Source organism: Gobio gobio (genome assembly GCF_949357685.1).
Source record: "Gobio gobio genome assembly, chromosome: 8".
In the NCBI taxonomy this organism is placed as follows: Eukaryota; Metazoa; Chordata; class Actinopteri; order Cypriniformes; family Gobionidae; genus Gobio; species Gobio gobio.
The window spans coordinates 43,031,192-43,047,655 of record NC_137114.1 but is presented as its reverse complement, the minus strand read 5'-3'; the positions used below and the strand labels follow the sequence as shown (position 1 = coordinate 43,047,655).

The 16,464-nt window shown below is 36.3% G+C and overlaps 1 protein-coding gene across 2 annotated transcripts in view; it reads right to left on the bottom strand.

Moving 5' to 3' along the window:
* The window catches only part of supt5h (SPT5 homolog, DSIF elongation factor subunit), a 49,498-nt gene that overhangs the window by 31,838 nt on the left and 1,196 nt on the right, over positions 1-16,464 (bottom strand). Inside the window, exons 3-10 of one of the 2 annotated variants that reach the window (XM_079822656.1) lie at positions 10,673-10,832; positions 10,498-10,563; positions 4,372-4,383; positions 2,428-2,497; positions 2,274-2,342; positions 2,089-2,154; positions 1,955-1,985; positions 1,796-1,864 (exon numbers count right to left, since the gene is read on the bottom strand). In XM_079822656.1, the coding sequence (XP_079678782.1) occupies positions 1,796-1,864; positions 1,955-1,985; positions 2,089-2,154; positions 2,274-2,342; positions 2,428-2,497; positions 4,372-4,383; positions 10,498-10,563; positions 10,673-10,832 (543 nt within the window). Of the gene's footprint in view, positions 1-1,795; positions 1,865-1,954; positions 1,986-2,088; positions 2,155-2,273; positions 2,343-2,427; positions 2,498-4,371; positions 4,384-10,495; positions 10,564-10,672; positions 10,833-16,464 lie in introns of both variants that reach the window. The other variant, XM_079822657.1, reaches the window with a different exon arrangement.

The window sequence follows — 16,464 nt, the reverse complement described above, 5'->3', positions numbered from 1 at the left end:
ACTCTTTGGTGATTTTTTTGAGCGAGATGCTAACGGTCTAATCAGATTCAATGATCTATGCTAAGCTATGCTAAAAGTGCTACCGCCAGACCCGGAGATCGGCTGAATGGATTCGAAAACGGTAAAACTCAACTGTTTAACTCTAGGGAGTTGGAAAATGAGCCCATTTTCAAAAAGAGTGGCGTGTTCCTTTAACAGTATTCTTATCGGTTCTTTTTGTTATACATTTTTTATTTAATAAATCTAATTAAGAACATTATTAACATTGCTTTATAATCTGAAAAGTAAAATATCTATAGCAAAAGAAACAGCAATGCTTGAATAAAACAAATATAAAACGTCTATTTGTAAATTCACCAGTGTGCAGGCATTTTTGTGTTTGTTTTATATGCATAAGATAAGATACAATATATGAACAAAGAAACAGGGTGAGGTATGCAAATGACACATTTCTGAGCGTGACTTAAAGAGAGTGACACATTTAATATTTAAAAAATAATTTTATTTACAACACGGAAACACCTGGAACTCAAGGAAGTGTTGTGACGCATGACAAAAAATAAAAGACTGACAGCAGAGGTGTTACACAAAACTGACGGTTCGGTACGTACCTCAGTTTTGAAATCATGGAGTTCGGTACAGCAGTTTTACAAAATTGCTTTTTAGATTTAACAGTTGTTTACCGAAGAAGGAAAAAAAGTGTCTGTCCTTGAATTAATTAAATTATATCTAAAAGTGTATTGAAGATATTGCTGTAAACTATATAGGGAGCCCTTACTTGCACATTAATATTAAAGGTTAACAAAATAGAGCCCAAACTATTCAGTTGCTATTTATTTTTAGGTATTCATTCATTCATTTCTCTTTTATTCCTTTCATGAAAATGGATTATTTGTACAAGGCACATAAAATTCATTTGAAGTTTTCCTTTACATTTCCATGATCAGAAAGGAGCAGATGGAAGAATAATAGGTATAATAATCAACACTCAAATAACACATTGTATGCAAACATTTAAACTTCACATAAGGCAGTTTTTGCATTAACTTCTAAATCTAATTATAAAATAGTTTTCTTCTCCAATTTGTTGTTAAAATATAATAATTTATACACAGTGTCTGTCATTTTCATGACAGGTTTATTTAACATGCATGAAATAATCAAGACATCACTAACAGGTTAAGTAAAATGTAATGAATATATAGGCTAATATAGAGCTTGTATTTAGTGAAAGAGTTGATTTCTCTAGTGTATAAAATTCTGTGCACACTGAATGACTGCCTGAGGTAATTGTGATGCTAACGTTATGGTTTAGTTTACAAGCAGTTATATTGACGTCATTGAAACACTGATTTAGCGATTACACCACATATATACATGACAGTAAGTTGTAATGTATCCTCAGCATACCTTCATTCATGTTTATTCTTTAGTAAGAGATGATCGATCGCCTTCACAGATGATCGCGTTCACGCGCGGCCGCTTGAACTGTGATCATGAAGTGACCAGTCACGCCATATATAGAGCGTCAAAACGGCATTTATCGTTTGAATCTCGTGATAAAATGGACTGAATACTTAATATGTTCGTGTGGGAACTTGGATTGAAGTGTGTTCTGCGCTTCAAACAAGCCGACTGTGAACTGTTAAAGATTCGGTACCGGACCGTTCGGTAACGTTATACGCGTGCACTGAGTTTTGTGTGAGTTTTTGTGTGGTGGGGCCAACCGGGCCAGTAGAAAAAAGCCTTAGCTTTGAGCCCTGCCTTAAGTTAAGAGGGACTATGGAAAACCTACCGTGTCAGTGCACTGATAAGCAATGAATTTCCGCATCAAAGCGATGGCAGTTGCTCTCTCCTCTCCAATCTACAGAGAAACAGAAGAATTAAACGGTGCACACACTGCAGCCTTATCACAAAACCCGTAAGCCACACGATAGATATGTCCAGAACTAACCTTACACTTAACGGTCCACAAATTAGGATCCCTGCAAGAGAAACATCTCTTAACACAAGCCCAGTGGATTTTTTTTTACATATTTAATTCAACACATTTAATAATCAATAAGTAGATTTTTTTTTCTTCCATACTTGACCCCAGGAAGCAACTGTTGCTGAGTGATGTCATCAGAAAGCTCTTCAGAGCCGCCATAGAAACTGAAAAAAAGAAAAAGAAAGGTTAATGCTGTTGACCAACATTCCTTTAATTCCAAAACTGGCAAGTGCTGAAGTCAGTCATGCGTTTCATAAAAGTACCATGACGATTGTTGACTTACTGCTCGCCTCCTGACGACTTGGCATATTTCCTCATGTAATACTCCCCCAGAGCTTCCTCACGTGAATCCCTATAGAGAAAAACAGGTATTTAGAAATGATCTACATGCTTCAGATTCAGCCATGAAAAAGTGCATTTAAGTGCAGTTGTCACACCTCCAGAGATTCTGCAACCTCCTTGAACCGGAGTGATCCTCATCCAAGACAGTTTGGTCAATGTTGGACACTAACAGATGAAAACAGAACAAGCAACTAATTGGCAAAAAGAAAAAAAAAATATTGTGGCTAGAAGAAAAGAAAAACACTTCAAAAATTGCTAGCAGCTATGTTTATATGCAGTGTAATAATCCGTTAATAATTTGCCTAATTACTAGTTCCTCAAGCTGAATAATGAAATTTCCATCCAATTGAAAGAGGTGGTGCAGATCTTAAAGGGACAGTTCACCCAAAAATGTTTGTCACCCTCAAGTGATTCCAAACCTGTATAAATGTCTTTTTTCTGCTGAACACAAAATATATTTTGAATAATGTGTGTAACCAACCAGGCCCAGGGCCCAACTGACTTCCATAGTATGGGAAATCATTACTATGGAAGTCAATGGGTCCATCAACTGTTTTGCATTCTTAAAAATATCTTCTTTTGTGTTCAGCAGAAGAAAGACATTTATACAGGTTTGGAATCATTTGAGGGTGAGTAAATGACAGAATTTGTGAACTATTGGTGAACTATCCCTTTACTCCATTAAACAGAATACTTATATTTTAAACTTTTTTTTTTAAACATATGACGTGCAAGAAAATGTCATAAAAAGTACACTACCATTCAAAAGTTTGGGGTCTGTAAGATGTTTTAATGTTTTTGAAAGAGGTCTCTTATGCTCAAGTTTGCATTTATTTGAAGAAAATACAGTAAAAAAAAAATATATGGTGAAATATTATTGAAATGTAAAATTCACCTTTTTATTTCAATATATTTTAAAATGTAATTTAAATGTAACTATTTATCTACACTCAATAAAATATTTTATGATGCTGTTCGCTTTAAGCAATTAATCTTTATTTAACACAATTATATCAGGTTTCTGGTTCAAATGTAATTGATTCATGTTAAACTGACTTAAAACCGTTACTTTGACATAACTTGATTTTTTCATTTTGAAATAACGTTTCAATCAAGTACCCCAATCAAACAGGACTTTCACTTCCCATCATGCTTTGCAAAGGGGCTGAATTCAGAGAGTAGATGTTTAAATAAAGTGCCATTTGATGCGTTTTTAACAAGTTGGGAAAATGTAGAGACTTTTTAATGCTTAATGTTTTGTTATATTGGTATTTAAAAGTTTGTGTTATGTTAGTGTTTTTCCATTGTGGTGAAGTGTAGCGCATGTGCTTGGGGTGAAGACCTGCTAATAACAATTAAAGCTATTTTAATAATAAAAAACAACTACTTTTGGCATGCCATGGATGTAACAAAACCATCTTCTGGCTAGCCAATAAGATTTTGTAAATGTTGTCAAAATAGTATTTCACTAAATAAAAATAATTACTTGTTTTAGTTTTTTATTTTCATTTTAGAATAATTAAATTTAATAGTTTTGGACAAAATTAAGAATGTTAACCTGATTTAACTAAATGGCATAGAGTTAACTTTGCGAAAAAACGAAAGTTTACTGAAATAAACCATGTTAATTAAATTCAATATAACCCAATTTACGTGGAACCTGTTGACATAAAAAAATTAAGTAAAGTGTCACATGATCCTTCAGAAATCATTCTAATATGATGATTTGCTGCTCAATAAACATTTATTATTATCTTATAAAATAGATGTGCTGCTTATTTTTGTGGAAACTGTGATGCTTTTTTAGGATTCTTTGATGCCACGTTTAATACATTTTATGCATCAATGCTAAAGAGCTAATTTCTTCTTTTTTTTTAAATGCCACTAACCCGAGTTGCTTGCATGGTAGCGTATATTCAGAATCTGCAACGGACTGAACTTACTCAGACTAAAGCGGTGCATATAAACACAGCTATTGCACACATGGTTGATTCATAATAAAAGCAAATGCATGCACACCAGAAGATTTTTGCACATACCTTCAGCCTCTTCTGATCAAATCCAGTGTTGAGGGAGGAAGGGGGGAACATGAGCCATTATACAATGTCACGTGTACACAGCAATTTCAGGCAAGGGCATAAACAGGACCAGATAACAGAAATAAAAAAGGTAAATTACCACTGATGGGCAGGCTTAGACAGGTGACATTTTAAAGATGGAAACTACGTGATAATGATGTCATGTCACTGTTAGCTTATGCAATACAATAAGCACAATACTATCAATAATGAATTGGGTTTTCTTTCTTTTTTTTTGTTCAAAGGAGCATTTTAAGGCAAATTACAATAAATGGTTCCCTTTAAGAACTCAGTCAGTCCCCACTATACAGTCCCTTGTTTAACGAGTGGTGTGTTTTATCATGATCGCCTTTATTAACATTACCCTTACTGAATATGTACAGTACATGTAAAAAAAAAAATGTACAGCTAGAAATGTATTTGCCATCCATGCTCCTTATTTAGAAACAAATTACACATTTGCCAAACAGCTTTAAACATCACAAACAGATGTTAGAGGGGTGCAGATTATGGGAATGGATTTTACCGAATGTGAAACAATGATTTGAAAATGAATCAGTTCAATTAGACAGAGAAAACAGAGAAATCTGGAGTTGGTTTACCGTTAACTGAAGGAGGCATGCACAAGAAATAAAGAATCAATGAGAGCAAGAAATACATTCAAATTACTGGCATCAGTTTATACAACATTTAACGTACAGACTGTTGTTGGTATCTCACTTAAAATTAGGGGTGTAGCGATACATTCTTGTCGCGATTCGATACAAATCAAGATACTGAAACTCACAACACGATATGTATCGCGATATTTTAAGCCAAAATAAAGAACTGAGGTTTTTTTTTAATTACTTTAATATTATTATTATCAGGACCCACAAACATTCCCCCATTGCATTACATTATATATAGTCGTTTAATGTAGTAATGTCACAAACTCTTTTTCCCCCCTCACGCAGTACTCGCGCTTTCAATGCAGGCATTGGATCTCTTAAAGCTTGGTTTATACTTGACGTGTCCGCATGAGCGCGACAGTGTGTAAACCCTTTCAATGTAAATAAAGATCCATGTTAAATAAAAATTTTCACGAAACTAAATGAACAATCTCTTGAATATTTCCTAATGTCACAAGTAATAATCTCAAGGTTTACTGGGTTTCACACGATTATTTTGTTGTGTGGTTTTTGCAAAAATAAATACCGTCAACTGTGTACCTTCCTGGGTTTATAGAACAATTCGCCCTCTGTCGTTTCAAAGAATAGTACTACGGCGAGTGTATCAAGTAGTATCAAGAAAGTGTCAAAATGACCACTCAAACTGTCAGTGTTTCCCACACATAGACTAATTTGTGGTGGTGCGCCACAGAATCAACACCGGCCGCCACATATTGCGTGTCGTTATTCTTTTTTTTCCCTTCGCTATTTAAAACATGCAGCGTATTCGTTCGTCTCTCTGTCACTCACGCGCATCTCTCGCTCTCAAATTGCCAAACCTGCTCTTGATATGAAAAAGTCTAAGCTTTTAAAAAAATTTAATACGAAATTCAAACAATAAAAACTGAGCAATTCCAATAGGTTCCTCACACCATCGGTGCTCGGGCCCTAAATAGCGTTTTGGCGCTAATGTGGCATAACAGTTTAAAGCCAGAGGCGTTGAAAAACAGTTGCGACATGCTCCCATCTCCGGTCACGTGGTTCAAACCCGCGCTGTCAATGCATTTGAATGGATAGACAGTTTCACTATACAGGTATTTGCAGCAATTGTTGGTAAACAGTACAGCATAGTGTGCATTGATTATTACGTCAAACATATTTACAGGATCATTTTATTATGGAGAGTGATGGAGATGCAACATTGTTGTTAATGTTTTTCTTGTATTTAGCCCTCAGGTATTCCTTACTAATTGGTCACACTCATACTCATTGGTGGTCAAATGTGACCATACACCTTAACTCTTTTTCAATTAAATAAATGTTCTATATTTTAGTTTAATAATATTTATTGAATATTTTGAGGAGATCTTTTGGTACTAAATAGGCCTACTATTTGTGCAATAATTATTTCATATATCTATATTCATCTTATGTATACTACAATTAGTGTAGTAATTAAGGTTGAAATAGAGAATAGAGAAATAAAATAGGCAAATTAGAGTTATTATGTGGCTGGAAAAATTATAATTTTCATTCGTAATGCCATGGTTTACCCACCAAGGGGCCTGTATGGCTCTTTAATAAATATACATGTATCTAGTTGCTTAAAAAAAGTATTGCAGATCATAACTGGTTACTTATTTTTAGGTTTTGCATTTGAATACATATTTAGACATGATCAAACACTAGATTTCTTTAAATGTGACATTTTAAAACGTTAATAACTTACATCCTAATATTTTTAATGATACTTATATAAGCACACACAAACAAGTGAATATTATTGAATGCAAGCAAATATAATTTAACCCAAGAAACGTTTAAAATAGTGTTAAAATAGTGCTACGGCAAACTTATGTTTCCTTATATGTACAGTAGGCTATATACATATGAATTGATACTGAATCAAGATCAAAATCAATATTTGTGCCAATCACCAACCCCAAATAACCCCCTCGCCCACACATTGGTTTCTAATCTGTGGGAAACACTGAACTGTAAATGTTTAGCTCATCCAAAAATGTTAATTCTGCATTTACTCACTCTCATGTTGTTTTTGCGTGGTCACGCAAGCATGCGCTGTATGATGTAAATCTGTTAATCATATAAAGCCATCGAGTCTCTTCAGAAGACTTGGATTTGGATTAGACACTCGATTAGTTATTTTTATGATGCCTTCATGACATTTTTGGATCTTTTAAAAGGTCCCATGGCATGGCATTTTTCTATTATTTTATAATGTTTCCTGAGGTGTACTTATATTGTTAGTATGATTTTTACATCATAAAATGTCATAATGTAGAAATAAAAGGCATTTTTTCTATACTGCTGTTTGCCCTGTGGCTGAATGCCCTGTTTCAAGAGGCGTGTCTGCTGTGAGACTTCAGTAAAAACGGCCACTGTTGTGATTGGCTGACATCTTTGCATTTGAAATGAGCGGAGGGGGCGTGGTTTAACGAGGTCTACGACGCACGAGCTGCTGCCAGAGAGACGGATGGACCAGAGTTCACTTCACATCAGTTCTAAGCATGTCTCAGTTCAGGGTGAACTGTTGTAGTTACTAGAATATACTTCAGGTTATTCGTTTATTTCTAGTCGGAGGGGCTGTCACTCATGTCAGAAAGTTAGTAACTTTAGTAAATTATGGATCAGCGCTGACTCGAGACGCGAACCGTTTAGAACGATTCAGTCCGATTTGGTGAACTGATTCGGTTCACTAAAAAGAACCGGTTCAAAAGAATGATTAGTTCGCGAACCGGACATCACTAATGTACCAGAGACGGAGTGATTGCTAACAAAGTTATTTATAGTAACTACTGAGTTATGAGAGAGCTGTCAGCGCAAGTTTATTTTGTTTGTATCTGAGAGTTCTGAATAAACAAGAGTCTCAGTCACGCCGAGTCCGTCTTCATCATTATTCTACCAACTTTGTAACATGCAATGTACCATTACAGCTGTCAAGATGAACGAGTTAGTAAGTGTTGATTATAGCATTATTTTTAGATATTTTCCTATCATATGAAAAGTGTCAGTGATGCGCATTGAGTACACAGCGCAAACAATGACACAACAGGGCAGTCGAATGTAATCCAGTTTATTGTGTGGATAGCTGGCTAGCCCCTTCTGCTTAATCTCGCGCCGCGTTTGGTGCCTCCGCTGTGGGCCAGATGCAGTACTGGGAGTCGGTGATGTTGAAGGCCAACGGCCAGTGCAGTCCGAGCTTCGCCGTGTGCGTGAAGTTTATCTCTAAAGACTTGACTCTGCCGATATGGAGCAGAAACTCACAACTGTATGCACATTTTAGAACAGATAGACGCGACGAGGACGTACAAAAACATGGACTCACAAGATAGAAAACACGAAAACACCGTTCTGTCGGGAGAGAGAAGCCGCAGCGTGTGCACGAATAATACATTTCTGTGTGAACTTGAATAATTAGCTACACATCAGAAATCACTGATCACAGATCAGAAGGAAGTGAAAAAAGACTTCTGTTTTCATTTGTACATCCAAACACTGTGAAACGCCATGATCTCTCGAGGACAAACAAATATGGAGCTTGCATGGGCGTGACAGATTCTCTGGGCGGAGGAAAGGGAGGTAACCGTTCCTGTTTTTACGTCATAACAAGAGACTTAAGGATTGGCTAGTCTGGCCTGTCATTTTCTCTAAGGCAGAGAGACACAGCCACAACTCTGTTTACACCGATCAAAATTTCTAGCCACTTGGGGACAATATTCAGGCTAGGGGAACTCATATTAATGTTGAAAAACCTAATAAAATGAAAATTTCATGCCATGGGACCTTTAAGTTTGAGAGGAATTGACTTCAAATGGAGGGACAGAAATCTAAGGTTTTATAAAGAATTTGTGTTTAGAAGTTAAACGAAACGGCATGAGGGTAAAATTTTTGGGTGAATTATACCTTATACATATATTATATATTATACAACTCTATATTGCGTTCACATCAATGATACATACTAGGGCTGCACGATTAATCGAAAAAAAAAATCACGATCTCGATTCAAACATAAATGCGATCTCATTTCTTAATGTTGGCGATTCACTTCCGTGTATTTCCCTCAGATCATGCTGCGTTCACGCGTTATTGGTCACACCAGAGCTTGTCACACTCACACAATAACAAAACACTAACCAATCAATCATAAATCTCCACTTCTCTCCTCTCCCTCATTGGCCATGTTTCGCTGTTACTGACGTGTAACAAGACGGCAGAGCAGACCTAAACGGAGTCAGATTTGTAGCGGTAAGAGGTAAAAATTAACCGCAAACTGTGCACGCGCAAGGCAGAGAGGGAGAGAGAGCGAGAGACCTTGCGTGTGTGTGCTGGTGTGCACCTAATGAAGCGCATGTAAGACGGAGAGCGTCCTGATTGGCTTGTTTTGGTAAGTCAACCAATCAATTGTCAGTGTGGGCGGGCTTTTATCTCTTCTCCCGAACCGAATTAATCAGTTCAGTGTATCTAGAAACTGGAGCGCCATCGCAGAGGGAGAGTGCCCCAAAAAAATGAAAGTATAAAGTATAAACATAATGACAATCTTGCACACTGTACAGTTTGTTACTGACATGTTATGGTTGAGTTAAACAAGTTTCATTTCATGTGCATATTTTTCAGGTCGGCTAGTTGCCAAGGCTACATGAAAACAACAAACTCCTTAGACCTGTTTAAAGTTGCAATGAAATATACCTCCCTGAAATGACTTTTTTCAGGTTGGGATGTCTGTAACACTGTCTTAGTACATTAAGCCACGTTAAGCGTTTTCTTATAACATTTTTTTTAAAATATTTTATTTATAGTTTTCATTTTTTACAAAAACGCAAAAACAAAATGAAACAACGAAATAAGACAACAAAAACCCTCTCTCCACAAGGCAAGATATTAAATAATCATAAAAATATAAATAAACAGTAATAAGCATATATTTACATCTAGTCTGTCTACATTTGTTGTTTCTACATTTTAATTTAATTGTAACTAATTACTTTTATTTAAAATTGATTCTTTTTTTTTTTAAGTATAAGAAAAAATGAGAATCGTAAGAGAATCGTGATCTCAATTCCCATGGAGAAAAATCTTGCTAAAAATTTTTTAGCAAGAATCGTGCAGCCCTAATACATACCATCACATTTTTATACATTTCAATATAAATATATTTTTATACGCGATATATCGATTAATGATGTATCGTTAGACCCCAACCTAAAATGCCTCCATTTCTTAATTTTTTAAGCTATGGATATGATATAAAGCATACAGCACATAATGGCAACAGTATAAACAGAGATTTTTAACTAATTATATTAGGCATATATAGGAGACATCATTACATCAGCTATAAAATAAACAGTAAATCTATACAAGTAATGCAGTCATTTCAGCAAAACTTAGAAATAAATAATAAAAAAAGTCACACCTTTTTCCAAGATGTCTTCAGCACCATCCTCCCATGGATCTTCATCATCATACTCATCATCAACATCTAGTCAAACAGAGGTACATCTTTATACATATATTTTTCAGGTTTGCAAAAAAGGCCCCATATGTTGAAAATTAATAAGAAATATATGTTGGCGAGGGATTTTTCGAACCGGCTTCGTCCAAGATGAAGCCACCATGCCGAGGTTTTTTCCTGGGCCGGTCATCATCCTCCTCTTCCTCTTCATCATATTCCTCCTCATCCTCCAAATCTTCTCCCTCCTCCTCAGCAGCCTTGTCACTGCCAGTTATACTCCCCTGCTCTTCCTCATCCTTAAAGCAATGAATAAATTGAGCAACTGATGAGAGATTGCATATTTTTTTAAAACCATTTAAATCTATTAACTATTTCAGATAAACCAACTCTAAATAATATGTAAAAACAAAACGGACAGTGATTGCTCAATGTTCATGCCTTCATGAAAGACCTAGAATCTGGGCAGCTATTGCATAAAATAAGCTTCAAAAATGGACGTAAATAACTAATATTAGCGTTTGAATTTCTGGAAAAAGATGTGTCAAGTACTTGAAAGTATTTTACTATTCCTTTATAAATGAAAAATAACAAAATGGCTTACAACAGTTGGATGTGCCAAAACTTTCTTCAGTTATACAAAGAAAAAACTGAAATCACTACATTTGGAAACAAAGATGAAATTCTCAAGGTTATTCTCACCATTAGACAGCTGCAGCTCATACAGAACGCTGCTGCCTGGATTCTGAGCAGAACCAGAAAATATGACCATATCACACCAGTCCTCAGGGGCCTCATTTATAAAACTTTGCGTAGGATTTGCGTCAGAAGTGGCGTACGGATGAAACATAGGACGTGCGTACGCACAGAAATATTCGGATTTATAAAACCGTGCGCACGCACATGCTACGCAGTTTTCCCTTAATAAATCACAATCAATTCTAAATGTAGCGCAGCTTTTGCGGCTTCATGTCACGCCCATAGTTGCCCATATATAGTCCGTGAAACGCCCACAAGTTAATATTCATAATTTGCGAAATCATGGCAAACACAGAGAGGAAATCAAAAAAACGTAACTTCACTCATATGTGAAGTAGAAGTTATCGTTGGCGAGGTGGAAAAGAGGAGAACATTTTTGTTTTGGAGGGCACAGTGTGGGCATTACTAATGCCAAAAAGGCACTTGAGTGGCAAAAGGTTGCAGACGCCTAAATGCTGTAGCCTCACGACCTCGGACCGCGGCCGAAATAAAAAAGAAATGGTCGGACATCAAAGTCGAGGCAAAAAAGCGTCTAGCGCTCCATCGCCAGAGTGTGTCTGCCACGGGTAGGGGAGAGGGGACACCGGAGCTGACCCCTCCTGATGAGAGACTGGTGGCAATTATTGGGGAATCCCTATTAATCCCTATCCCTATTATCTACATGGAAATGGGAAATAGTTCAGTGCAAATGTAATTTCTTGCAGTTTTCTGAATGGTTGAGACATACGTCATATGTTATTTTATCGAAAATAAAACAAACTAAAGGCATTTGCATGAATACCATGATTCCGTAGCTGATGAAGAAATGTTTACTATGAAAACAACTTTCCCCAGTGGACAATTAATACATCTATCTATCTATTTATCTATATATCTCCCTAATTATCTATCTATCTGTCTATCTAATTGCATCTATATCTGCTCCGCCAGACGGACACATTGACGAGAATATCAGTTTTGTACATTATTTCGTTCTGTTTACCATATTATTTATGAGGATGAATTGCATAACATGCCAATATTGTTGCAGACAATATTTCACTTTTATTTATTTTTTTTGCATTTCTGTTGTAATTTTCGTTTGATTTTGTTTGTTTTACACTGCAGGTCGACCAAACGGGTGTTCGTGTAGGCTGTTAATTGTAATACTTGCTTTGTGAAGTCTTCAAGTTATTTATGAGAGTCAGTATTGCCATTTCTTTTACACAACGGTCTACAGTTTCACACACTTTCACGTGTTTCTTCCATCTGCCGACGGTGTCGCCATTTCTCATTTCACCCGTTTTTGTGCGTACGCCTGGGTCAGAGCTTGCGTGAAGGACCGCACATTTTCCCGTCAAGTTTGCTTTTTATAAATACCAATTATTGCGTAGAGAGTGGCGTACGCCTTCTTTTGTGCGTACGCAACGTTTATAAATGAGGCCCCAGGTCTTTACACTGGCTTCCAATTACATTTAGGATCGATTTTAAAGTACTACTACTAGTATATAAATCACTCAATGACCTAGGACCTCAATACATTGCAGATATGCTGATTAAGTACAAACCCAACAGATCACTCAGATCATCAGGATCAAGTCAATTAGAAATACCAAGGGTTCACTCAAATCAAGGAGAGTCTGCTTTTAGCTATTATGCCAGCCGTAGCTGGAACCAGCTTCCTGAACAGATCAGATGTGCTCCAACAGTAGCCACTTTCAAATCCAGACTCAAAACACATCTGTTCAGCTGTGCATTTACTGAATGAGCTCTGTGATTTGTCCGAACTGCTTGCACTTTAATTATGCGTTTCAATTTAACCCTGTTTTTATTTTTATTTTTAATTATACTTTTTTTTTCTTTCTTTTAATTCCTATTATAACTGTTATACTATATATATTTTTTATTTTTATTTGATTCACTTACGAATATTTTAACTTCATTTCTGTGTAAAGCACTTTGAATTGCCACTGTGTATGAAATGTGCTATACAAATAAACTTGCCTTGCCTTGCCTATTCCTGCCAAAAAATGTCATGGTTACAGTTATTGTTACATTAAAGCCATGGCAAATGTTGTTAATTTGTGGACTGAAAGCACTCTATAACTTGTTCATTCATGGCACAGTGTTTCTCCTGGTTTCCACATCAGCTGTTTGATTGCATCTTTTGAAGTGGCGTTGACAGGTAAAATTAGTCCCAACCACTGCTACTTTATTAGAGTTCCTTACCTAACCAGGGGCAATAATAATTAAAAATAATATTATAAAAAATGAATTTTATAATGTTGTGTATAATACTATAGACACAGCCACTTGACAGAGAGATTTATTTGTGATGGAATAATTACTTTATCATTTAATTTTACACACATGCTGTACAGTTAATCTGAGCCGTGTATTCATTTGAGTGGTGACAGATATTATGGGAGTGGCTTGATGCAGCGCAGGAGACGCAGATCTTGATCCTTAAGAAATTTTAGTAGGCCTAGATAGATATGTTTTTAGTATATTAATGCTGTCACGTAACAAATCTGCTTCAAAGGTCAAATTAAATGAATTGCTAATTACAACCTTAAAATAAAAATGTAAAGCCTGTACAAATACTACAAATCGTGAATATAAATTACTGGGAATCATGTAAAAAAAAAAAAAAAGTGCACATTAATTTATCTATTATAACTTGTGTCATTTTGGTTGCTTGGCTGTTTCCTTATAAAGGCCCAGAAACTCATCAAGTTTTTTGCCAGTTGTTTTTAAAAAAATGTATATGATGTCATTACGTTGCTGTCTTTCCCCCAGCCAATCGCTGCATTGCTGATCATAGTTTCGAGAATCGATGCATCTGCCCTATTCAGGGAACACAGGAACGTGCGGACCCCAGGGGTGTTCTTCGTACCTCGCTTAATACATCCGAGATGATTTGACAGATCCCAGATCTTTTAATCGTGATAACTGATCTCTGGCTAGTTTGGTTCTTCACACGAATTTGCGGATTGGATTTAAATATCTGGATAAAATTATCTAAGATTACTTAAAATCTAAGATTTTACTTACAGTGAACACGTTCGTGTGTTCAATGAAGAGGGCAGATGCATCGATACTCAAAACCACGATCAGTAAAGCAGCGATTGGCTGGCGTCAAGACAACGTAATGACATCACATAATTAAAAAAGCAACCTGGCAAAAAACTTGACAAATTACACACAAAAAACCCCACAAATTTCTGGACCTTTATAAGGAAACAGCCAAACGACCAAACCAACATAAAAGTTATAATAGATAAATGACCTGTACAATTATTTATATTCACGATTTTATAGTATTTGTTGAAGGGGCAGGTCAGTTACCTGTGTCTCTTCTTTTATACACCTATCCTTCTCAATGTTTCTTTTTACCATTTCCATAACCTGAATAATCAAGGATAATCAAAATAAATATCTCTTTCTCTGCTTTCATATGTAGTAGATGATGATTTTGTAGGTTTAAATCTAGTCTCCTCAGCTGCTTTGGGTTGACCTCCAGCCAGGATGCATGGCTGTCTCTCGTGAAGTATAGCTGTGGTTGTATCGCTTAAATAAAAAAAAGAGCCACAAAACGAAGTGGATGACATTAAAAAAAAAAAATCAATAAAAAGTCATTCTTTAATTTTATTTATTAAAAGTTTAAAGTATACTTAAATATATAAATATAAATACTAACCCAACTACAACAGGCCTAATGTAACACTAAATAACAGTTACACTACAGTACAAATAACAGCAAAGTAGTCTGTATTCTTGGTATGCTACACACCAGCTTCAAGGTTCAGCTTTATTTTGAAATATGACCATATTCTCTGGCTAAATATTTTAGAACGCATCGCCTTATTGTTTCCATAGCGACGCGTCATGCTTCTCACATGACACACAGATGCCACAATAGTGGTTGATGCATCGCGATTCGTTATCCAACGATTCAGAATCGATTCTCAAAAGTTCAGAATCGATTCTGTGTTCAATTCAAACGGCCACTTCACCACTGCGCGCGCGGTCACCGGCCAAACAGAAAAACCCGTTGATAGGCGAACATTCGTATGCTGGTGAATTGGCTTCGTTTAAGATAAAATGGACAAACTACGACCTGCTCAGGGGCGTCGCACCCGTGGGGACACTTTTCCCGGTTAGAGGGTTCAACACCCGCACGTTTTATGCAGTTTTTCCGCAAACGCCTTACAGCAGTCGCTTCTCCATTTCTCTGGCCGCTCTGTGTCTGCGCTCGCCAAAATTTTTTTATTTTGCTTATTAAATGCAAAGTTTTTAATTTCAAAAGCATTTCTAAATTAAGTTCATATTTCTAACAAACGAAATTCTGAGCCAAAATAACGAAGTGGTGCTCAAGTAAGCTATAAGGCGCTTTCCTTGCCATAAATGCTTAATAACACTCCTATCTCGGTGGCCGGGATATACATAAACCTACCAACATCCTTGGTATAATTTTTGGAATGACTTATCGAATATTTTGCTGAACTGCTGCACAATGTTTCAAACAGATGGACAATTCTGAACAATGGAAAAGTGCCTTAAGATTCCCACCCCTACACAATAGCACTGTATGACAGCTCAGCTGTATCGGGTTTATTTCTTTTTTTATTCAAAATGTTCACATACTATGTCACAAACTCTCTGATATTCTGATTTTCAAATATGTGTAAGTGAATGTGTGTTAGTTGATCTATAACGCAAAACCTAAAATAAATATTATGTGGTTGAAAACACTGAACAGTTGTGATATGTGACGAGCGCTGAGCGTGTCTGTCTCTGGCTCGGCGCCAGCCAAAGCGCGAAAGCACGTTTGAAGTTAAGTGGCACCGAAATCCGTTCTGAGTCGGTCTGGTTACAGACCGGTTAGCACCGGGTTTCGGTACCCAACCCTAATTATTATTAATTATTATTTAAAATTATTATTGCCCCTGGTCCAGTAAAGAACACTTGTAATAAAGTAGCAGTGGTTGGGACAAATTTTAAGAATCAACACCGCTTAAAAAGTTGCAATCGAATCCTGTTTACATGAAATAATCTGCTTCCGAGCAGGTTTAAGCTTAAGGATCTGTTGCTATGACAGCAAGTTCAGGATGAGCGTCGAAGAACCAAACAATCCAAGATCATGCCAAATTATCAACAATCAAATCCAGCTGAGTTAGAGACGTATGAAGA